Source organism: Chlorocebus sabaeus, chromosome 5 (genome assembly GCF_047675955.1).
Source record: "Chlorocebus sabaeus isolate Y175 chromosome 5, mChlSab1.0.hap1, whole genome shotgun sequence".
In the NCBI taxonomy this organism is placed as follows: Eukaryota; Metazoa; Chordata; class Mammalia; order Primates; family Cercopithecidae; genus Chlorocebus; species Chlorocebus sabaeus.
In genome coordinates, this window is record NC_132908.1 from 85,072,183 (window position 1) to 85,096,236 (window position 24,054).

At 61.5% G+C, this 24,054-nt stretch overlaps 1 protein-coding gene across 2 annotated transcripts in view; it reads left to right on the top strand.

Moving 5' to 3' along the window:
• Positions 1-6,894: 6,894 nt before the first annotated feature.
• ZFPM1 (zinc finger protein, FOG family member 1) overlaps positions 6,895-24,054 on the top strand; it is a 75,469-nt gene continuing 58,309 nt past the window's right edge. The window contains exon 1 of one of the 2 annotated variants that reach the window (XM_007994326.3): positions 6,895-7,306. In XM_007994326.3, the coding sequence (XP_007992517.3) occupies positions 7,267-7,306 (40 nt within the window). In that variant the 5' untranslated portion in view covers positions 6,895-7,266. The remainder of the gene's footprint in view (positions 7,307-24,054) is intronic. The other variant, XM_038008156.2, reaches the window with a different exon arrangement.

Genomic DNA, 24,054 nt, shown 5'->3' on the forward strand with positions numbered 1-24,054 from the left:
CCCAGCCGCCTGGGGCCTGGTTCCACACTGACGTGTCCTCTCCTCGAGGCGGCTGAGTCCACCGTTCAGGGACCTCCCATTGCTCCCCTGCCTGGTGTCCTCTCCTCGAGGCGGCTGAGTCCACCGTTCAGGGACCTCCCGTCGCTCCCCAGCCTGGTGAAGGTCATGGGGTCCCGGGCCTCTTCACACTGTGTTGTCTCCACCTCCTTCCATCTCATCTCATGGCACATCCACCAGAGCAAGGCCCCTTCAACCTTCACGGACAGACCCTTCTCCACTCTGCCAGCCATGGCTGCTGTGTGGCCGAGCTCTTCAGATTCCGGAGGCTGATGTCCAGATGAAGCAACAGGGTCTTCCTGGGGCCAGACACGCGGTCTTGCAACCACACCTTGGACCAGCTCCTCACTCTGAGGCCAGGGCTCCCTTGGGGCATCTTTCTCTGATGAGAGAGAGTGGAAACCTGTAGCAGTTTTCTTTCCAGCCTGGCATATCCACGCTCTCACACATACTGCTCCTAAGTTCTGCTTGAAAACGAAACAGGTCTTCCTGCAGTATCGCCTAGGACCAACCACGCAGGCCACGGCCGCTTTCAAGGTCCTGCCAGGCCGAGCTTGCTGCGGCGCACAGGTTTCCTGGCTCCTCGTCGTGCCTCAGGTCCTGTGCCAAGAGCTTCCCCAGCGGTGCCAGGTGCACGGCCACTGCGTCCCGCAGCTGTGCGCAGCCCCCACCTCCGCTCACCCGCGTTCGTCTGCACCATCTACGCCCGTGTCACTAACAGCCCCCAAGCTGGTATCTGAAAACAGAAGGGCTGACGACAGGCCAAGCTTCCACAGGTCGGCTGGGCAGCCTTTCTTTTGGCCTCACCTGGGCTCATTCTGGCAGCTGCCACCCACCAGCGGGTCAGCAGGGGCAGGGCTGCACGCCCCCTGCCTCCAGGCAGTTTTTCATCCTCAAGGCCCCAGGTCAGGCATCCTCAGGAAGCCGTGCACACACCTGCTCCGTGAGCCTCTGCTTGCCTCCGATTTGCTGGAGCTCCACTGACCGAAGTGGGTCACAGGGCCACGGGGTCAAGCCCAAGGTGGACAGAGACGGGCGAACTGAGCTGCAGCCCACAGCCTGCCTCGGCCACGTGCTGGCTCTGCCCTCCTCCCGAAACCCTCCCCAAGCATTACAGGGTCTCCCCTAGACACCTGGTCAGATGGCAACTCCCACCCCACCTGATTTATAGCACACGGGAGCCCCTGTTGTCCGCTGTCCACTCACTGCTGTTGGCCACCACCTCCACCTGGCACAGTCCATCACACACAGTGACGAATTGTGTGTGTTCACTGCCTAATCTCAGTACCTGGGTTGGGAGCTCCAGACATATTTGTGGATGGAAAGAAGGAAAGGAGGTTGGGTGCAGTGGCTCACGCCTGTAATCCCAGCACTTGGGAGGTGAGCTGATCACCTGAGGTCAGTAGTTCAAGACCAGCCTGTCCAACAAGGTGAAACCCTGTCTCTACTAAAAATACAAAAAGTAGCTGGACATGGTGGCAGGTGCCTGTAATCCCAGCTACTTGGGAGGCTGAGGCAGGGAGAATTACTTAAACCCGGGAGGTGGAGGTTGCAGTGAGCTGAGATCGCACCATTGCACTCCAGCCTGAGGGGTGGAGTGAGACTCCTGAAGGAGGAGGAGGAGGGAAGGAAGGAAGGAAAGGAGGGAGAGGAGAGAGAGGAAGGAAGCGCGTCCTATCTGTGATGTACGTGACCCACACTCTCAGAGATTAAGAAATGTCCAGATAAGATTTCCTGTCTGCACTGGTATCACCTTGCCCCACCGGATAAATGGGACGGATGGGCAGTTGTTTGAAAAGGTCACTCCCGGCTGATATCCAAGGACGGTCTCCAGGCAAAAGCCTGGCCATTGGCTCTTGGAGGGCAAAGCTTGTGAGACCCACAGGAGAGGGGCTTGTCCAGCGTGGTCCCGGGCCAAGCCCACTTTCTGCTGTCCTCGGATGTCTGATAGATCAGATGGGTCCCTGGCTAAGGGTGGGACTGCCGGAGCCGCGTCTCCAAAGCCAGAGTCAGTGACAACGGGGCCACAGCAGCAGCCCCCGCCCAGGGTGGCCCAGCATCCCAGAGTCAGCCAGACCACCCCCCACGGCGGGTGGCCTCGCGATTCCTAACTTAATTTATTTTGACATCTTCGCTGCCGCCTGACCTCCTTATGGAGTCACGTGGTGTTTAAAACTCATTATCCCCCCATTGAAACAGGAAGTTAATTAAACCCTTCACAGAGCCAGCGTTGACAAATGTCAGAATGGGCCCCTGGCACGGCTGCCCGGCGGCGCCAAGGCCTGGGGATGACTGGCAGTGGGGGAAGTGAGTCGGGGACAGGTCCTGGGCTCCCTTCCCCTAACTCGGCCGCCCCTGTGCATTTCAGAGCATGCACGACCCCGTCCCCGGGAGAGCCCTGCTCTGCACTTCCCTGTTTTGCAGCTTCAGGCAAGTGACTTCCCCTCTCTGAACCTCTGTTTACGAATCTGGCAAATGGGAATTCTGAAAGCTCCTTCTGCAGAGAGCTGCTGTGAGGAGAGTGTGCTGACATAGGCAAATGCGCAGCCTGGCTCAGAAGGGCCCTCGGCAGCGTCTGCTATGGCTGCTGCCGTAGGAGGGCAGGACTGACTGTGGAAGAGGAGACAGCTAGGCCTGCCCTGCACACTGGGACAGACAGGCCTGAGCCTGCCTGGGGCATTCAGGGGATTCCCTCAGGAGGGGTGGGCAGGCCAGTGTAGGCAACAGAGGGAAGGGTGCACCCAGCAGTCCAATAGCTTGTGCCAAAGGGGACCCCTGGACCCACATAGAGGGAGGCTCCAGGATGAAGGAAGGGCAGAGCCTGAGGCTATCACACATGGCTCTTAGGAGGCCCCACTGGCTTCAGCCTTCCATCAGGGACCAGCCAGGGTTGGGGAGAGTGGGCAAGATGAGGCTGATGAAGGTTTGGAGCAGGGTGGGAGGGGCCTTTCAGAGCCATAAGGAAGTGAAGTCCCTGATCCTGGTGATGGGCCAGTTGTGGGGAGTGGTGGGGAGCAGACAGAGGAGTTGGGTACAGCCTGGTTCCAAGGCGCTCACATGGCCTGACCTCCAGGTGCACCAGCCCTGCAGCTGCTGGGGCCCCGGGTCCACCTTCCCCGGCCTCCAGCTTCTGCCCCTGCACCCTCTCTGCCAGAAATGCCCTTCTCTCTCCCATCACTCTTTTTTGAGCATCCTCCTCATCCTCATCCTTCAAGGTCCAGCTTAAGTTTCTAGGACATTCTGTGGCTCTTTGAGTCACAGCTTAACAGTCGGCCTGGCACATAGGTGGTGCCACAATTAGCCCCTCACCCATCCACAGCTGCTGCCCAGCCCCGGCAGCCCTCCTGGGCTGGGGCAGCTAGGCACTGGCCTGTCAGAGGAGCCAGGTCCACAGCCGATAGCCCACAGGTCGGAGGGAAAGTGGCAGAGCCAGGACTCAAACCCAGTTTTCCCAACGTCCCATTCAGGGTGAAGAACATGGGCTCTGGAGTGAGAGTTCCTGGGCTCCCTCCCAGCTCCAGCACTTCCAAGCCGTAGGACCCCGGAAAAGCAGCTGGCCCACTCCAAGCCTCAGTTTCTGCATCTGTAATATGGGGATAACTTGAGCCCCCACCCCAGCCAGTTGTGCAAAGGTGGCACGGACCTGGCACAGCCTGGAAGCACAAAGTCAGTGCGGTGCTGGTGATGCTGACACAGGTCCCAGAAAGGGGAGGGGAGGCTGGGAGGTGGGGATCCCTTAGGCCATCTCAGAGTGCCTCCTCCCTGACCTCCAAATGTACAGGGTCAGCAACGCACAGGAGAAATCCCCCACCCCCCCCACCCCCCCGCCGAAAACCAACCGAGCATCGGGGCAGGGCTGAGGCAGAGTAGAGGCATAGTAAGGTATATCCCCCTCACACCCCTCTACCACAATGGAAGGCTGGACTTCCATGTCCACTGGCCCAGCCCACCCCTGCACACCCTCACTGCTCAAACCCCAAAAATGTCGTCTTTGTTTTCGGAGGGGAGGTGGTCTCCAGGCCGCTGCCAGACAGCACTTCCTATGTGTTCCAGGCCCTGCTCTCCCTGGGAGCCAGCAGGGGAGAACCCCATGCGGGCTGAATGCAGTTCCAATTTCCCCACCAGTGACTGGATGTGAATCTCAACACACCCCGAGAACACGCAGAGGCAGATGGAAACTAGGGTTCACAATGGGCAGCAGGTGGGGGGCAGAGGTCCCAGGTGGGCTCAGCCTAGACAGTCTCAGCAACCCCATACCCTGTTCCTCTCCCACCTGATCAGGGACCCCTGAAAGCCCCACTTGGATGTCACCTCCTCCAGAAAGCCTTCCCTGATTTCCCCAGGCAGAGATGGCCGCTCCTGCTCTGGGCTCCCCCAGGCCATCATCTAGTCAGCATGCCTTGTTTCTCTTCCTCAGTGTATGGCTATCGTCATGACCTCCCTGAGGGTTTAGTGGTGTGTGCAAGGTCCTGCGGCTTTACCACTCGACATCAGCAGGCAGCCTCCCCTCTCGGCCGCGGTTTTCTCATCTGTAATAATGCCTCCCTCCGGGACAGGTAGAGGGACAGCGTGTAGAAGGAACGTGCTACAAAAGCAGCCCTGGCAGGGGTAGGGGGCCTGTGACCGATGCACGGCCACAGGGCCTGAGCTGTGAAGGGTACTACACTGGGCTCAACATCCTGCCCTTGATGCCCTGGGGTTTTGGGGTTTTGATCCAGGCGGCACCACATTTTCATATTTTCATTTTGCATGGGGCCTTGCAAGTGACGAGCTAAGGCAGCAGGCTGTGGTCTGGACCTACCGCCGGCCCCCTTCGCTGGCTGCCCTGGGAGTGTCCCTCCATGTTTTCATCTATATATGGGCTCATAGAAATCTCAGCTCAGGCAAAGAAGCAGCCAAAATGATCCCATCATCTCCTCCTGCAGCCTAGACAGACATCAGTCATGGATGATCATGGCTATCTCCTGCTGACCTTCAGAATCCACCCCAACACAGATCTCCACCCGTTCCAGCAGCGCCAGCCTGGGTGCCACTTGCTGTGCGTGGAGCTTCAGACCCAGCCCAGGTGCCAGCCCATGGCCACCTCCTCCAGGAACTCCCCTAACTCCCAGGTCCACATACTCTAAATTGGCCTCCTTTTGGGAAGGAGGTGAGGTCCAGTGGGAAACCCAGACGGGTAGGGGCTCCATCCAGTTGACAAACATTGGGTGGGGTGGGGGCGTGGGCAGAGGTCCTGGGTTGAGTGAACCAATCAGACATGGGCCCCAGCCCTTCCAGAGAGCAGCTGTGGGAAGGCTGTGCCCACTGGACCCTGGCAGAGAGCAGGAAGGGCTGGAGGACCCGTATGCCCCTGGGCAGCTCTCTTGGCCTCCTGGTCTCAGTGTTCCTGTCTGTCTATGGTGGTGGGGCAGGGGAGAGGGGGCGCGGCGTGTATCCAGTGACGTACCCTTGTCTTTCCTACCCACTCGCCACTCTCCTGTGCCGGGGAGAGAGGCCACTTCTCCCGTTCCTGTTCCTTGCAGCCAGGGAATAGGTCCCAGAAGTCGGCATGAGATGGGGTCTCAGGAGCTCCCAGCGGGCTGGCTAGTGGTGTGACACACCTGCTGTGCCATGGTCTCGTCGCCACATGGGAGGGGTCCTTCCTGTCTGCCCCTGGGCCCACTCACCCCGTTTCTAATGAGTATGGGGATGGGGAAGCAGGCAGCAAGTGCAGGCCGAGAACATTAAAAGGAAATGATACAACTCAGCTGGGAGTGGGGGACACCCCCCAGTGCGTGACCTTGAGCAAGTCCCCGAGCCTCCATCAGCTGGGGCTCTTGGGCGCCATTAACACACCCCAGAGGGCAACAGCCCGGTTCTCCATTTCCAGGCCTGAGCTGACAGCACAGCGCCCACAAACCTCGCTGACCTCTGACTGCCCCGAGAGGGGGCTGTGGCCCGGGCGCTGTGGGCACCTCCTTCGTGAGTCTCCTGCGGGGCGCCCTGGAGAGGCTCGGTGAGGAAAGAGGCCCCAAGGGGCAACCCCCAGGGCTGCCGGCTCCCGCACCCCCTCCTCGATTTCCAGCCTGGTCTGAGCTCACAGGGGAAGACCCGAGATCCCGCTCTCCTGGCTGTCCTGGGGGTGCGGACTAACACCATTTGGGGGCCATGGCAGGTGGCGGACCCCGTGCTGCTTTCACCGCAGTCTGGGACGGAAGCCCCCTTCCCGGCCCGAATCCGCTCCACACCCCAAGTCTGGCCCAAGACAAACGTGGGCGTCAAGGCCTCGGGCTTCCTGAGCCGGTCATCACTGCCCCCACCGCGCACGTGGAGCGGGTGGCAGAGCCCAAGGGTCTGGGAAGGAACCGGGGGGGGGGCGGAGTTACAGGGCGGGGGCGGAGCCTCGGCGTCTCAGGGCCCAACCAGGTCGGGTCAGGTTTGGGGGCGGAGCTGGCGCCAAGAGGCGGGGCGCGGGATGCCGTGCCGCGGGGCAGAAGAACAGAACAGAACCGAATAGGTCTCAGAGTCCCAGCCGGGCCTGGGACGTGGCCTCCGGGCAAAGGAGGAGTCGGGGAGGGAGGCTAGAGGTCTCCCCGGGACTGGGGCAGGGCCGAACCAGGAAGGGGCGGGGCCTAGAGCGGGGCGGGGCCAGTGCCTTGAAGGCCCAAACGGACCGGGGCGGGGCCGTAGCGCTGGGGGCGGAGACAGCGCCATGAAGAGCCCGGCGGGCTGGGGCGTGGTCGCGGCGCTGGGGGCGGAGCCGGAGCGGTGCAGGGCGCAGAAGGCGGAGCGGGGCGGGGCCGGAGCTCCGGGGGCGTGGCGGGGCGGGAGGCGCGGCGGCCGACAACGCTCAGGCCCCGCCCCGCCCCGCGCCTCCCGCGCGTCCGGAGCGCCCTCGCAGTGGCAGCCTGCTCCGCCGCTCGCCGCCCGCGGGTTCCATTGAGAAAAGCTGAGCGGCGGCGGCGGCGAGTGCGCGGAAGCGGAGGAGCCGGCACCCGCCCGCCGGGCAGTCCGCGCACCCGCAGCGCAGGACCGTGGCCTCTCGGGCCTCCGCGGCGGCGCCAGCGGCTCCGGGGCTGGACGTGCGGGCTGGGGGCGCGGGCCGGGGCGGCCGCGGAGACCGGGGGCCGGGGGCATGAGCGGCCCCGCGGCCCCGCCGCGCCCCCGCCGCCCGCCGCCGCCCGCCCGGGGCTAGAGGCGGCCGCCGGGAGGGCGCGCGGCGCCGGAGACATGTCCAGGAGGAAACAGAGCAACCCCCGGCAGATCAAGCGTGAGTCAAACTTTGCCCGTCGTCCCTGCCGTCCCCGCCGCGCGCCCGACCCCCGCCGGGGCCCTGCCGCCAGCGCCGCCCCCGCCTGTCCCCGCTCTGCCCCGGGCGCAGGCGACCTTCACCCCGCGCCGCGCCCCCCGCGCTGTGCCAAGCGCGCCGTAATCTAATCTCCGCAGGCGGCCTGGGCCCCCGCGTCTCGGCTTGGGCACCAGGGGGTCCAGCCCAGGAGGGGGCCGCCCGGAGGCCGGGAGGAGGGTGGTTGGGGGCGCGGCCCGGGCAGCGCTTGGCCCCTCGCGGCCTGCCCCTCCCCCGCATCTGCGAGATGGTGCGGCGATAGGGCGGCCCCGATCTGGGCTCAGATAAAGTTTAAAATATTCCATTCTGCAAGTCCCGTCCTGATAAGATCGTTCTGTCGGGACGGGCTGAAATTGTGATCTTATCTCGCGCGGTTGACTCTCCCAGGCTTTGTATCTAGAAGCGGAGAGAGACCTGGGAGGGAGAGGGGACACCCGGGGCCGCGTGGAGATGCCTGGCCAAGTGGCAAGGACCCGCCCGCGCCCACCCCCACCGGTGCCGTCGCAGAGCCGCAGGGCAGGGGAGGGGGGAGCGCGCAGCTGCTGCAGCCTAGGCACTTGGCTCCAGCCCCCCAGCCATCTCCACCCCGTGCCCTAGTGCTGAGGTCCTGAACCCAGGCCCTGCCTGCCTGGTGACACCTCCTGGACCCTGCAAATGTCCCAGCCAAGGCGGCATGGGCAACGACTGGTGCCCTCGGATGCCCGCGGGTACCCCCTGGCATCCCAGGGGGCTGCTCTGAGTCAGAGAAGGGCCTCCCAGGACGCAGCCCCAGGCCGGGGTCGCCCCTGCACGCAACCAAGTTTCTTGCTGGTCCGGCTCCCTGCGGGGTCAGAGGTTGCGGCCCCGCCGCCACATTGCCAGTGCCCCCAGGATGAGAACTGCGCTCTCGGGACCACTGTCTGGCCTGGGCCTCTGGGCTGTGCCAGGAGGGAGCAAGAGCACAGGAAGCTCCCCTCCCCACCCTAGGCCAATAATAACTTTGCGCCTCATGGTTAGGGCCCAGGCGCAGGTCTTCCTCCCTGGGGCGCCTCCCCGGAGCCTGACGGGCAGGTCGTCTGAGCCCTGCCAGGAGGCCACGACGGAAACCAGCCCGCTGCCCAGCCGCAGGCGCCCGGGCACTACCTCCTTTGTCCACACGATCACTGCCACCAGGACCCCTTCCGCGGGGCCTGTGGGAGCTTCCCTACTCAAGAGGTCTCCCGAGGCGGGGGTCACAGGCATGAACCGGTTCCCGTAACCCAACTCCCTCAGTGCAAACGGGACCTGTTTCCCGAAAGTCGCCTTCTATCATGTCAACTCAAGTATTAAAAACCACCCACAGGTCCCGATCCGCGCTTATGCTCTGGTTTCTTTTTCCTTCCTCCCCAGAGCGCCTGTGTTCGGTTCTGGGTGTGTGTGTGTGTGTGTGTGTGTGTGTGTGTGTGTGTGTGTGTTTCGCTGTGATGAGAAATGCAGATAGCTCGGGCAGGGAGATCGCAGGTTGGGAACCGATTTCCAGCGCCGATAAGGCAGCCAGCGCCTACGAGAGCCCGTAGCCCAGCCCAGCGGGGCGGGCAGAGCGCGCGCACTTTGGGAACTGGGACCGCGGCGGGTGCACGGTGAGCCCTAGCGGCCCATCCTCGTTGTGGCCTGGGACCGGGGCAGAGGAAGGGCCCGGACGAGGGAGGCGGGGCCGCGGACCCTCCCTGTCGCTCGCGGCCCGGGGCTCCTCCTCCCCCTGGCAGATCTCAGCACGTTAAGATGCGAAGGCTGATTGTCACCAAGCGGAGGCGCCCGCCCGCCCTCTGCCAGCGCCTGTGCGTGCCCGCTGCCCTGGCCTCACCTGCGGCCCGGCCGCGAGTGCAGAGCGGAGGGGGCCGAGCGCTTCGGGCCGCCCACCCCCCACCCGCGCCCCCATCAAAGCCCTGGCGCAGCTGCCCGCGCCTCTGTGCGCCTTTTGTTCCGTGCGGAGATAGATGTGCCGCGCTGATAAGGCGCGCAACCGATGGTGGCTGCGATAGGCGCTTCCATTTATTAACTTCAAACGTGGGAGCGGGGGCAGGGCGAGGCGGGAGCGCGGCCTTGGCCGGCCAGATGGCGGAGGCGATAGGCCGGGCCGCCGGCGGGGAGCGCGGGGCCGGGGCAGATCGGGACCCCCGGCGCCCCCAGCTCGCTGGGCTTTCCTCCCGCCCGAGTCGATGTGAGCTCTGATAAGCGCCTGGCCGGTCGGCCCGATGGCGATTGCCAAGAGCGATAAGGGGCCTTATCTTTGGCCACCAGGCCCGGCCGGGTTGGAGAACAGCGCGGGGGCGTCACGACCGGGGCGAGTGGGGGCTTGGAACGGGCCTGGTTGGGGCCGGGGAGCCGGCGTCCCTGCGCTGGTCTGTCTGGGGGAGTTTTCTCCCCAAACACACTTAATTGCCAAGAAGTTGATCCTCCCCTGTGGCCGGTGGTACAGTCCGTCAAAATGAAAGAAAACTGACTTCACCCGGCCAGGAGGGGGAAGGGGGAGGACACCCCGCCCCGATTCCTCATAGACGGTGCGAGAGGTGGGTTTGACACCTCCAGAGGGAGAGAGGCTGTTTTCCCCTTGAATCCTGCTGGCGTTGCTGGTAGTTCCTGGCAAGAACCAAGTGTACACTGCTTGGAGTTTTCTTGAAAAAAAAAAAAAAAAAATCAGGGTGGTTTCCATGGCCCAGGCTGCTTTGGGGGAGGCCAGTGTGCCCTGGTGAGGAGGTACCGCAGACCTGCCTGGGCTGAGCACTGTTTGCCGAGCACTACTGCATACAGGCCCTGGGTCCCAGTGGCAAATGAGAGGGGCAGAGGGGGCAGCCAAGGGGAGCAGGGGGCACGTCCGGTGGTCAGGGACACTTCTTGGAAGGGGGTGACCTTTGGCATTGTAGGGCTGGCCTCAATTTTCGGCTGCTGTCGGGGGAGCAAGGGCTGAGAGGCGCCTGGGGCTAGGGGGCCAGCATGTGCCAGCAGGTGTGAGTGAGGTCGGGAGTGGTGGAGTCAGGCAGGTCCTTGGCCTCCCGCTCTGAAAAATGGAGTCAAGAATAGGTCCCCAGGGCTGTGGGGGTCCCTGGGTCAGTCTGGAGGTATTGAGGGTCTACAGGGGTATTTTGCAGTGGAAGGGCCCATGGATCCCACGGGCCAGACAGAACCCCAGGCCGGCTGGTTAGGGCCTTCCGGAAGGAGCCCGGGTGCGGGGCGGGGCAGGGCGTCCCTGAGCCCCCCCTGTCCCAGCCCAGGCAGCTGCTGCAGCTCAGAGGAAGGTGCTTTTCACACACTCTCAGACTTTGATTAAACAAATTATTGGTAGCCACAGGATGACTAATTCACTCCAAGCTTCAAAGTCACCCACCTGCTCTCCCCAGCAGCCCAACGCCCACCCGTGGGGCTGGCAGTGCCATCTGGCAAGGGCCAGTTCCAGTTCCAGAGAGGGCTGGGTTGGGCCCAGAGGGCGATGGGGTGGTTTCTGTGATGTGTTATGAACATGAGTGGGATGTCTGCACAGAGCCATCCACAGTGGCCTTCCATGCGTGGGAGGCGCCTGGGTGTCGAGGCTCTCAGAGGCCACCTTACCATGCCCACAACCCAGGGTGGTAGCAGAGCATCCAGGAAAGAAGGAGCTTTGGCAGCCTGGCTGATCCTGGTGCCGAACCACGGGAGACAAGTTACTGTGACTTCCATAGCTCTCAGTTTCCCCCTGTTGGAAAAACAGGTATGATAGTGTCTGCCGTCCAGGGGCTGCAGGTCCTGCCCTCAGCTTACTTGGTCCTTGGCCCAGTTGCCCCATTGCCAGTCACCACCCTGAGGGAAATGGTGCCTGCAGCTGGCTTGGTGCTTAGGCTGCAAAGCCATCACTGTCATCTCAGAGTCCTGATCCTAGCCACGTTTTTCTCCCTTTCTCTCTCTTTTTCTTTTTAGTTAATTAAAAAAAAAAAAAAATAGACATGGAGTCTCACTATGTTGCCCAGGCTGGTCTCGAACTCCTGGGTACAAGCTGTACTCCCAGCTCAGTCTCCCAAAGCACTGGGGTGCCAGACATGAGGCACCACACCTGCCCTCAAGCCACATTTAGCAGAGGGAATTAGAGACCGGGAGGTACTCTTGAGGCCCCCCACCCCTAAACCTGGATTCCAGCAGGATCTGCTGGACCCCGGAGCCCACGCCGTCACCCAGCTCTGGGCCAGTTGTGGTTTGCCTGCTTTCCTGGGCCTCAGGGAAGGCAGACCGCTCGTGTTTATTTGATGGTAAGAATAATATTCATAACAGCCAATGCTTAAGAGCCCTCTCTGTGCCAGGCTGTGTATTAACTTAAAGCAGGTCCTCTTCTGATCACTATCTTACATCTGGGGAAACTGAAGCACAGAGAAGTTTCTTGCCCAAGCAAGTGACGGAGCCAGAGTTGGAACCCAGGTGGCTGGGCCTGTGCTCCTTAAGGGTGTGTCTGTGAACACCACACTGCCTTCTCTCCATCCTCTGGCTTCTGTCTGCCCTGCCGCCTGGGCCTCTCTCAGCCTCAGTCTCCACATCTGTGAAATGGGCCTTTGGGACCAGAGGCCCTCTGAGGTCTTTCCCTAGCCCCTCCCTGGCTGACCCCCAGATGGCCTCCTTCCTAAGACATTACTGCACGGAGGGGGAGTCCCCTGGGAGGCTTATCGGGGCCCTCCCTGGGCCTGGGACTGCCGTCAGCCCTGCCAGTCCCTCCCAGGAGGTCACCAGGAACCCAGAGTGGCATCCAGCACCGCTGGGGATTTAAATGGGTCAGTTGGGGAAGAAAGGAGGAGGGAATGTGATGCCATTAATTGTGCCCCTTATCTCCTGTTTCTATGCCAACCAGACGTTCCTGGGTTTGACGGGCTTGTGAATAATACTCCCGCTGGCCTATCTGCCATCGACAGCCTCCTCCTGGAGGCAGCTGTTGCCTGGCCGATTGGTATCGCCAACCCCATGGACCTGGCCCGGCCACACTTGGGGCCCTGGTGGGGCTCCTGCCCACCCGGCCACCATACCCCTGGGTATTCCTGGAGGTACCCAGTGGCTCCTGACCCCATTTCACAGAGGGGGAAACTGAGGCTACAGCCACAGGTCTGCTCTCCACACCTCGTCTGCCACCCTAAACTCAGGCAGGAGTGGCCCAGACTGAAGGAAAGGGGGTTTGAGAACCTGCAGAGGGGGTCGCCTGCGCCCCGCCTGACTGCGCAATCTTCATGAGTCCCACCGCTCTGGATGCGCTGTCCTTGATTGTGTCATTAGGAAGCAGATGACCCCATGGGTGAGGGATCAGCCACCTACAAGCTGCAGGCAACGCATGTGGCCTTATGGACCAGGGGAGAGCTGGTGCCCGTCGGGGGTGAGCCCCTCGTTAGGGCCTGTGTGCAAGTCGAGACTTGGGTGGCTCCTCTCTGGCTCCTTTTGGCCCCTGGAATTCGCCTGTATGCAGGCGGCCCCCATGCAGCTTAGTGCTCCTTCAGAGGCCCCGTCCACACCTGCCTGATGGCCTTGCCAGCCCTTCCCATCACCCACTCCCCGCTCAGGCCCGCAAGCTCCCTGAGAGCAGGACTGGGTCAGTCCTGTCCCCACAGAGTGGGCCTGCCGGAACTCTCTGTCAGGTAAATGACCAGATGGACGCTCGGTTCAAAATAGACATGGCCTGCTCACAGCACAGCTCTGCCACTTACTGGCCATGGAACTATGGGCAAGGCCTGCCCATGTGAGCCTCCGTTTTCCCATCTGCAAAGTGAGTGTAATGATAGTACCTGCCCCCTGAGCATTGTTGTGAGAATGGAAGGAAAATACCTGTTATCCGAGACAGCTGCTACTAACCCTGTCCCCCTCCTCCCCTTCCTCTTCCTCCCCTTCCTCCTCCCCTTCATTCCCCTGCCCGCTCCTCTTCTTCCTCCTCTCCCTCCTCCTCTTTCTCCTCCCCCTCCTCTCCCTCCTCCCCAGCAGCCTAATGCCCACCCATGGGACTGGCAGTGCCATCTGGCAAGGGCCTTCCTCCTCCCCCTTCCCCTTTCCCCCTTCCCCTTCCTCCTCCTCCTCCTCTTTGCCTTCCTCCTCACCCTCCCCCTCCTCCTCCCCTTCTTCCCCTTCATGGTCAATCACTTGGGTCAGATCTGTGGTTTCCAGCTTATCTGAGATGGAGAAATCCCTCTTCCCAAGCTGTCTCCCAGGACAGTCCAGCATGTGAAACACACAGGGTCCCTGCTGCTCATGGAGCTCACCGCGCCGGCCCCAGGTCGGGGCAGCCCCTGACACCCACCCTCTAGCTGGCTGGCCTTTCCCTCCAGCGCAGCCCAACTCCCCAGGCTGCGTGTCCCTCTCTGGGCTGGGGCTTCCCTTTGTCGAGGGCAGCACGGAGGGGCCGAGATGATGCTCCTGCGCGTGCCTCTCCGCCTCCCCACCCGGCTCTGGGAGGGCCTGGACCAAGCCAAGCCAGAAGGGCTGTGGGGCCAGGCAGCCAAGTGAGAGGCCCAGGGCTTATCGAGGGTCCCCAGCCCACTGTTGGCAGGGCCAGGAGAGAAGGTGGGTCGGGAGGAGTGGGGGTTCTCGCAGGAAGGCACCCTGGCAGTTCCTGGGGAGCTGCCATCTTTCTGGGCCCCGGTGACGTCATGGTGGCGGCCCTCCCTGCCTCAGTGGGTTCAATGGGCACACCCATTTTTCAAATGAGGATGAGAAGGTCCTATGAGGCCGAGACTCCAGTCCTGCCCCCGTATGAGGAGGAAACGGGGGGGTGGTCTGGTCCTGCCCTCTGCCTAACACCAGCTTTCATGTTTAGCATGTGGCCCTGACTTACGGACCGCAGAGTGAGGACGGGGGTGTGGCTCTCAGCCAGGTAGCCTCAGCCAGTGTCCCCCATATGCCCGCCTTGGAGACTCCTCTTTAGAGTGGGAGTAACAGGGTCCCTCCTATCCGAGCTGTGTTGAGTAGTCTAACAGGGCTGGTATACAGTAGGTGCTTAATAGCAGCTGTTTAGAGCAGATCCAGGGTCCCGGGTCAGGAAGGTGACCTGAGTTGTTCATGCCAAGTGACATGGTGCTCCCTGTTGATGGGGTCACTGGGTGGGCTGAGGACAGAGGGGTGGGAGGCCCGGTGAGGACCAGGATGCTCAATGGGGTGGCCCCAGGTTCCCACCCCATCCCCACTGCAAGGGCTTTGCCCCGCCACCTGGGCTGCACCCTCAGGGCTCCGGGCTGATGCCGGACTCTGGAGAGGGAGGTGACCAGTCTGGGGACCACTTCGGACAACAGTGCAACCTCACGTCCTGGCCTGGCCTTGCTGTGACCCTGTGGACAGTGGCTGTGTCTGGGGCCTCTGTTTCTCTCGATGGAGGAGCTTTTTAAGAACACCTCCTGCCTGGCTGCTGTGTGGGGCGCGGGCTAGGAAGGGCTGTCCTACGGGCACATCTATGAGGGACTTTGCTGCCTCTGCTGGTTGCATCACTGATATTTTGCCAAAAACCCTGAGGGCTGGACATTTAGCGGAGTCCCACTGCCCTCCCCTCCTTCAGTGTTAGGTTTTGAAGGGAGGAGGGACTCTGCCTGAGTGTGCCACATCCTGGGCTGGTCCAGCCTCACATCCCAGCCCCAGCCGTCCTCTTCTTGCCCGCTGCTAAGATCATCGTTGGCATTGGCCAACCCATTTTACCGGCGAGGAATGGAGGCCCTGGAGGCGTGACATGAGTGAGGTTACATGACATGGGACATGTCACATGTGACATGAGTGAGGTTACGTGACATGGGAGCTGGGGCCGTGGACCCTGGGGGTGGGCCCAGCTGTCTCTGGGCAGTGCCCACTCAGCCCCCTCAGGCCACCAGCCCCAGTGCAGCCTGCAGCCCGGAGAGGCCCAGGTTCCTCCCCATCTCCTCCTCCCTCCCCAGCTGCCTCTTGTTTTGGGGGAAGGCAGTGGCCCTGCTGGAGCAGGAATGTGGCGGCTGACCTTGGGCAGAGCCGGGTTAGCAGATAAGCAGGCCCCTCCCCTCAGCCTCCTGTGCCTCCGTCTGCTTCCCCAGCTTCCCCTGGGCCACTGGCTGTGGTCTTGGGAGCCTCGGCTTCCCCACCTCTGAAATGGGTGTTGGGGGCTGGAGGGCAGCTTCCGAGAGCCCAGGCCCTGGCTCTCCTGGTTCCCTCAGTTCCCAACCTGGGGCTGGAGTGAGCCCGGTGTGCTGAGGGCTCCTGTCTGCTAAGCGCCTATGGGCATCCCCGTCCTGCCCTTCTCCAGACCACTTAGCTTTGGGTTCTCCACCCATTTCGCACATGAGAAACTCGGGGGTCAGAGAGGGTGGGTGGCTGTAGTAGAGTCTCACAGCACACAGTGGTGCTCTGGCTGTGGAGGCAGCGGTAGGGCAGGGTGGTCCTGCCCTAGGTCCCGGGCAGGCTGCCTGTGCCTAGGACCTGCTGGACTGTCAGGGGTGTGGCTTCCTGAGAAGGAGGGGCGGCCACTGCGGGCTTCCGGGTTCCTCCGGGAGCGTCCCTGTGAGCAGCCATGGTTGGAATCCTGGAGTGCAGAGTCCTAGATTCTCTGTCATTCTAGGCAGGTTACCTTGCTTCTCCAAGCCTTAGTCTCCATCTGCAAAATGGGGGTATCGTGGGGCACCAGGCTGGGTTCCAGGGTTGCCCGGTCCTCGTGCAAGTCACTCAGCCACCCTCAGTTTCCCCACTATAAAATGGAGCAGTGATGCTCACGTCACCGGGCTGTGAGGAGGGATGCCACCCAACACGGGAGGCGCGGCCTGGGCCAGGGCCCCTTGTGGTCTGTGCTGTGTAACAAAATCCACACACACAGGGCAGGGGCCCCCCTCCCCTCCCCAGGTTGCTGACGTCCCTCAGGTGTCTCTGTCACAGCCGGCCTCGCGTGGGCCCGCTCCTTCCCACTTCCTCCTGGGCACTTGTGCTCATCACTGCCTCCTGCCTCAATTTCCCTTTCTTTCATCAAGCCCCAGCTCCCCAAGTCAGACCGAGGGAGCAGGAGCAGAGGAGGCCCCAGGGCTGGCTGGTTGTGGCTCCTTCCTGAAGTGGTGCATGAGGAAAGACCTGCTGGGGAGTCCTCCGGGGACAGGGGATGGGGCCTCGCGGTTGATGGTGCATCTGTCCTGGACATTGTCAGCCCCCAGTGAGGGACCAGGTGCCTGTAGCTGCTCCCTCAGCCTCTCTTGGGGTTCCTCTGGCATCAGGTGCCCAGACCCTGGTGATGGGAGGGGAAACCGAGACTCAGAGCCATCAGTGGCCACAGGGCCCTCCCCCCGATGTGATCCCAGGGCCTAAGCCCCTCTCCACACTCAGCCCCCAGGCTCACCGGCGTCACAGCACTTACTGGGCATTTACTAGACCCCTGACTCGCACTCGGCCACCGCACCCAGGATTCGATAGATGTGGCTGCATGTCCTCCCGGCAGCCGTTGAGGGAGGCCCAGTGTGCAGATGGGGAAACTGAGACTTAGAGTTTCAAGGTCAGCCCCAGCCCTGGAGCTTGAGCTCCTAGATCTGGGTGGCAGAGAAACCACCCAGCAAATATTTTGAGGAGGGAGTGAGAGGAGGGCAGCAGTGGTGGTTTTTACAGGATAACTTTCCCTGCTCCTTCTGGGCCAGGGGACGCCCGTCTTCAGGCTGAGGAAACTGAGGCCTTCCTGTGTTTCCAGGCAGATCCAGCTCTGGCCTCAATACTGTGTCCTCTGGCTGTGTGACCCTGAGCAAGTCCCTTCCCCGCTCTGGACCAAGGTGGCCACTGCAGAGCCTTAGAGATGTAAGAAAGAGATCAGAGTCACGACTAGACCTGGCCCACGTAGGGCAGGGCCAGCCCTGGGCATTTCCAGCCAGCCAGGAGCCCTTGATCAAGGCTGCTGTTCTGCGCCCTGTGGTCCATCAGTCAATCCTTGGGGGCTGGAAGGAGTGGATTGGAGGCGCCTTCTTCCCAATGGACAGAGGTGCTCTGTTTAGGGCCTGGGTGCCCCGTCTCAAGGAGGGGCCCTGAGGACAGGCGAGCAACCCCTCAACATTTAGGGGTTCGCTGAGCACACCTGGGCCCGAGGGGCCGAAGCATGTGAGCCGTGTCTCAGGTTGGGACCCACAGGGGCAGGGCCCCCAGGTGCCCCCAGGCTGCCTGTTTATGATTAATAGTTCCTGACCCCGGGCCTGGGCCCTGGATATGCTCCCGGAGGGGACGGGACACCCTGCAAGTCCCAAGGCAGGAGGATGGGGTGTTTGCACCTCAGTCCTGCTGGTGTCCCCAACACCACCTACCCTCTTTCCACTTCATGGGCCTGGAACAGCTCAGGAAGGCTTGGGACTACCCCAGCCTTCTTGGGTCCCTGAGGCACTTGGCCTCAGTTCCCCCATTGCTCATAGGCCCACACCCAGCTCCACCCAAACATTTTCCCAGAGAGCAGAGAGACCCCCTACCCCCACCGTGGCAATGGTCAGTGGGCACCCAGGCCTTCTGGGGCCCAGGCTCAAGCCGACCATCTCCATACCCTTCCAGCTCTGCCGGCTGTGGCCTGGTCCGCCCTGCACTGTCTCCTGGTCCGGGCCTCTGGCGGGCACAGGTTTCAGCTCCTGTGATAACTGGGAAAGTTGAACTGGCCCCATTACTGCGCCAAGATGGTGGGTGAGATACAGCCTTGATAATGGAGGAGATACCAGCTTCTCGGTGGCCAATAGCCCAGCCTCTCCACCCATTAACATTCCCCACCAGCGATCCGCCGCCTATCTCCTCCATTTCCACTCCTCCCGAAGATAAGAATGGAAATTCTGACTTCATAGCTCACTGATTAAAGTGTCTGGATTTCTTGATAATACACAGATAAATTATGTTTTTGAAAAAGAAGGTAGGGAGGAGGGTGAGGAGGATGGGGGCCTGGGGGGGTGGGAGCCCTTGGCCGTCTCTCCCAGTCTCTTTTGGCCTCTGGGCCAGGCCGTGAACCACAGAGTGTCCGGCCTACACCGCCGCGGCCTCTGCACAGACCCTGTGTCCAGCGGCGCAGAGTTAGCTCACAGCAGGGCCCAGGCTGGGGAGGCACAGGCAGGGCACAGCATCTGCTCAGAAGAGAAAGAGCAGGAACACGTCGTAATGCTGGAAACTCGGGAAAGTTGGGAGCTCGTAACCGTGGGCCACAGGACTGTGAGGAAGCCCTCTGTCGGGGAAGTGCTCCTCCCAGCAGCCTGGCGGTGGGCAAAAGGTGGAGGAAAAGCCAGACGTCTGGGCCTGGCTGGCTGTGCCTGTCTTGGGCCATGTGTCCGTGCCTCAGTTTCTCCACCTGTCAAATGAGTGGGAGCACGGGGCCCTCCTCACAGCCTTGCGGGCCATGCAATGCCCCAGAGCGGGCATTTCGCCTGTTTGGATCCCTGGTGTCCCCCTGGTGCCTAGAACAGTGCCGGGTTATACAGTAGGTACTTAATAAATGTGAAGAGCCCAGGCAGAGCCCCATTGGCCAGCTGGGGAGGGGGAGGGGCTTGCCTGCATTGAGAAGCCCTGTATGCTCCCCAGACAGGCTCCCACCCTGTCCCCAGCCATCTCTGGCCCTGCTGCTGCACCTGACAGCTGCGCCCAGATGGGACTCAGGTGCCATCGCAGCGTCTGTCTGGATAAAGCCGCCTCCTTCAGCTGATCCGAGATCCGGCGCTGATGGAGCGATTAGCGGCGATTAGAGCCCGGCGTGCAGCTAATCCTCCTGCTGAGGGACAGGTGAGGCAGCCATAGGGTTGGAGGAGGGACAGGTGAGGCAGCCATAGGGTTGGAGGAGGGACAGGTGAGGCAGCCATAGGGTTGGAGGAGGGACAGGTGAGGCAGCCATAGGGGTGGAGGAGGGACAGGTGAGGCAGCCATAGGGTTGGAGGAGGGACAGGTGAGGCAGCCATAGGGGTGGAGGAGGGACAGGTGAGGCAGCCATAGGGGTGGAGGAGGGACAGGTGAGGCAGCCATAGGGGTGGAGGAGGGACAGGTGAGGCAGCCATAGGGTTGGAGGAGGGACAGGTGAGGCAGCCATAGGGGTGGAGGGGGCCAGGGGCCCGCTGTGCAGGGGGGAAACCGAGGCCCCGCAGCTACGATGTCCCCTTGAGGCAGTGGCCCAGCCGCTCTCTCGCTGGCAGAAAGCCTTCCTGTGGAGCCGCCTGGGGTCCCAGTGGGTACAGGCCAGTTTGCCATTTCCCGCTTCCTGGATTTTATTTTTTAAGTGACTCTTGAAAAATGAGATCCTCTGGGATTCCAAAGGCAGGATCCCTGGGGCGGTGTGGATGGTGACTGTTCTGGGTGGTTCTGGGACCCCCAGTTGTAATAATCCTGATGGTGGCCGTGGTTAGGCAACAGCTCCGTTACCCAGCCCTGGCAGTTCTGGTATGGAGTACTCTGCAGCCCTGGGAGGGGTGCCTATGACCTCATTCTCCTTGGAGAACTGAAGGCTCAGCGAGGTTGAGTAACTCACCAGAGATCACACAGCATGAGGAGAACAGAAGGGACCCTGGCTTCTGGCTTAGAGTCTAGCCAAGGTCAGAGTCTCCATCCTGGCTGGAGGTTCTGGGGTGTTTGCAGTGGGTGGGGGGGGCAGCCCACGAGCCTCCCAGGGGGCTCATCCCTCCCCTTCAGGGAGAAAGGCCAAGCACAGAGAGGACAGGACAGGGGATGGCTGAGGGCCACACAGCCTGTCCTGGCAGTGGGAAGGGATGGGTGGAGGCTGGCCTGCCTCTATTCTTGTTTCTTGGGTTCATCTGTTCCCAGAAAATAAGCTCCTCTGGTGAGAAAGTTGGTTTCTTTCTAACTTTTGAGTTTTGTTTTGTTTCAATATTCTAAAAGGAAGTCAGCTATTTCCAGTACAATGGGGTGTGTATGCGGGGGAAGGGGGTAAACGTCAGCTCCAGTGACCAGCGTTTAAATCCTGCCCCCTGGCCGGCAGCCTCTCAGTTTCCTCACCTGTATCATGGGCATGATCACAGTTTCAGCCTCCTTGGCCTTTGAGGAATTAGACAGGGCAGAACTGGGAAAGCATCTGGGGCCCTTGTGCAGCGGGTCTCAGTAAACCCTGAAACAGCAGTGGTATTAATGGGGGACACATGCCAGGGCAAGGGTCCCTGGGGTTGGGCCACCTCTCCAAAGCGCTCTCTGCCCGCAGCCCACCCTCTCTGAATCCTGCTGGCATTCTTCCTGCACGGTTTTCGGCCAGTGGCTCCAGTGTGCAGATGACCTCAGTGATGTCACCTAGGGCCTCATCACATCACACAGCGGCCAGAATGGCTCCAGAACATTTGTCCCTGTGATCCAAGAGTCCACCCCTTATCAATCCCCCATAGTTGCCACAGTCACCCCGACAGGCGGCCACAGCAAACAAGCAGGGGGTACGGCATTTGCCCCCATGGCCCTTGTTCTCACACACATCCCAGAGGCTCAGGCCTCAGTTTCCACATCTGTCAAATAGGGCCGATGCCGCTAAGCCTGCCCTGCAGGCCATGGCCAACCCCCTGAGGTCTCCCCGCCCCTCCCAGCTGTTCCCACCAGGGCTTCTTGAGGAAGGAGCTCAGCACCCGCCCCAGTGACACTTCACTTCTCTGGGCCTTGCTGTCCTTTTCTAAAAAACAGGAGGCCGGTCCCTCTCGGAGTCTTTTCTTTTTTTTTTTTTTTTTTTTTTTTTTTTTTTTTTTTTTTTTTTTGAGACAGAGTCTCACTCTGTCGCCCAGGCTGGAGTGCAGTGGCTGGATCTCAGCTCACTGTAAGCTCTGCCTCCCGGGTTTACGCCATTCTCCTGCCTCGCCTCCCGAGTAGCTGGGACTACAGGCGCCCGCCACCTCACCCGGCTAGTTTTTTGTATTTTTTTAGTAGAGACGGGGTTTCACCGTGCTAGCCAGGATGGTCTCGATCTCCTAACCTCGTGATCTGCCTGTCTTGGCCTCCCACAGTGCTGGGATTACAGGCTTGAGCCACCGTGCCGGGCCTCGGAGTCCTTTCAAGGAGCTGATGGTGTAGACCGTGAGACCTGCCCTACAGGGCACGTGTGCGGCTGCTCCTGTCTTCCTGTGCCCTCCAGACCCCGGGCCTCGCAGCCGCCTTGGATCCCCTCCCTCCTCCCATCATGGGCTCTGGGCTGGCTGCTGGTGTGTTGGGCACAGCAGGCCCTAAGCTGACCCACACCCTTTGTGACTGGGGCCTGAGAGGGAGAGGCCCCCATCCCTAGTTCCATGGCTTTGGGGGGTGGGGATGGGGTGTTTTCTACCCTACCACCCCCCAGTGAAAAAGAAAAAAGGGAACTTGATGAAAAGGGCGATGCGTGCTGTGTGGTGGAGGAGGTGCTGTCGCCGTTATCTATCTGCCTGCTCGAGCTGAGTGGCCCCCCTTCCCCTTATCTCACCCCACCCAAATGCCAGGAACAAAAGCGAGAACACACTTTCACCCGCACACACACCCGCGAGCCCACCTCCCCTGACGCACCCGCGAGCCCACTGCCTACAACACACACAGCCTAGACGGAGAGCTGAGCACTCGGGGTGCTCCGAAAGTATCATCATCATCGCTTTGCAAAGAAAGCCCCCAAATAACCCTCCCTGAGACAAGGTAGCCAAAAATAAGAAGTTGCCCTAAACAGACCCCCCCAGGAGAAAAGAGGCCAGCCTTGGAGAGGGGCCGGGACTCGGGGCCAGGTCCCAGCTATGCTGGCCTCTTGGCTGTATGACCTTGGGCCAGTATCTTTCCTGCTCTAAGTCATCCCTGAATGGATGTCAGGGAGCCTTTGAGGAAAGGGGAGAGCCTACACTGTAACTAAAGCCCCCCAACACCTCCATGCAACTTTCTGACCGTAGACTTGGGGCTGGGAGGAGTCACCCAGAATCTGATACCCCCAGGGCCCCGCCCCCCAGAGCCCCACCCCCATGGCCAGGGCTCCACTGTCCTAACCGATGGACAGCTGGCAGCCAATGGAAATGGAGTATGCAAATGACCAGGGGTGAGGCTCAAGGATTGGCTGAGCTGCTGTGTGGGGGCGGGGCCTCCTCCAGAGGCTGCCTTTGACCTGGGGGAGTAGTTCCCACCCCGGACCCTGCCCCAGGAGGGGAGACCTCTGCCACCACCACCACTTGCTCTGGAAGGGCCCGCCTTTTAGGGACCTCGCTGCCTGGGCACAGGTGGATGGACAGGCTGGCCTCTGGAGGACCTGCCAACCCTCAGAGCCCAGACCCACATGGCCTGAGTTGGGGGCCAGGACCCAAGAGTTGCCGAGAGGAGTGCAGCCAGCAGCCACTCCCAGATGGGAACAGCAAGTTTCACAAACTGGCAGGGACTGCCCGGGGCCAGCCAGCCTCCCTCCCGCCCCCATGTCTGGGCCCACTGCAGACCCTCCTGCAGGCTGCCGCCCACCACTCCACCCTCTGCCCGCCCTGACTTCCGTCCGGAACCTCATTCTGCCAGACTTCTGAAGTGCCGGCCGGGCTGGGAACGTGGCACCATCTTAATGAATGACAGTCCCAACCCCTTTGCCCACCTCAGCTTCCCCCTCTGTAAAATGGGAAGGCGGTCTAGTAGGTCTGCCTTCCAGGATAATTTCTGAGCTCTTCGGCAAGTCCCTTGCCAGCCTGGGCCTCAGTTTCCCCTTCCACACCGTGAGGCTGAGGTGGCAGGTTCTCTGGGGGCCCTCCTCCTGTCTGTGGCTGTGGCATAGCCTGGAAACCTGGGGTCTTCCAGATTTCCCATTGTCAGAAATTCACATGCCAGGAGATCATGTCTACAGGGGGGCTCAGGACACCTTGGGGGCGTGCACCTGTGTTCTGAAACCACCCATACTGCACGGTGGGTCTTGTTGGCAAGACCAGGCTGAGGTAGGCTCCACCGGCCTGAGACCTGGCTGGAGGCCCTGTCAGCTCCCACAGCACCTGAAAATCAGCCACAGGTGTGGGTGTTTGTGAAAAATGTGTAAGTGGAAAATAGTGGCAGGGCAAGGAGGGAAAGAGTCTGGGCTGAGATCTAAGGAGAGGAAGTAGGGAGGGGCTGTCCGACCAGAACCAGACATCACCTTGGCCAGGGCCCCACCCCCTAATATGGGGTGTGGTGCCTCTCACGTGGTGAGGGTCAGAGGTGCGTGCCCAGCCCCGAGGATCTCCCCATCAGCCCTCCCAGTCTGCAGGGGGGTCTCCACGCATACGGGCAGCTCTGTCCTCCCCAAGGACAGTTTGGGGCATACAGTAGGTGCTCCATAAATAACTCCCCCGCTGATTTCTGGATCTGCTCTCTGTGCCTGGCCCTGTCCCCAGAGGCAGAGCAAGCAGAAGGAAAAAGGAAATGGAGAAAAAGCCAGGGCCTCCAGAGCCAGCGTTGTGGGCAAAGGCCCCTCCAGTGTGGGGACATCACCTGCGGAGAGCCAGGGTCCTTGTCCCTGTGCCGGGGCTGTGACTCACTCCTGCGGGGTCCTTGCTGTCAGGGCCACCCCACCCATCCTGGGGACGGGGCTGCTGGACGGGCTGGGGCAGGCAGTCTCTGGATGCTCACGGGTGTCCCCTGTACTCTCCAAACCTGTACTGAGTGCCTGCTGTGTACTGGGCATGGACCAGGGACCCCAGGTGACCTCATGGAGCCCCAGCCTGATGGGGGAGAGTGAACACAGGGGTCTGTGTGCTCTGTGGCAGAGCCACTGGGGAGGTTGTTGTTGGGGGACTGGTGGTGTGGAGGACCGGATGGTGACACTGAGTGACGGGTGAGGATGTGGCATGGGGAACACG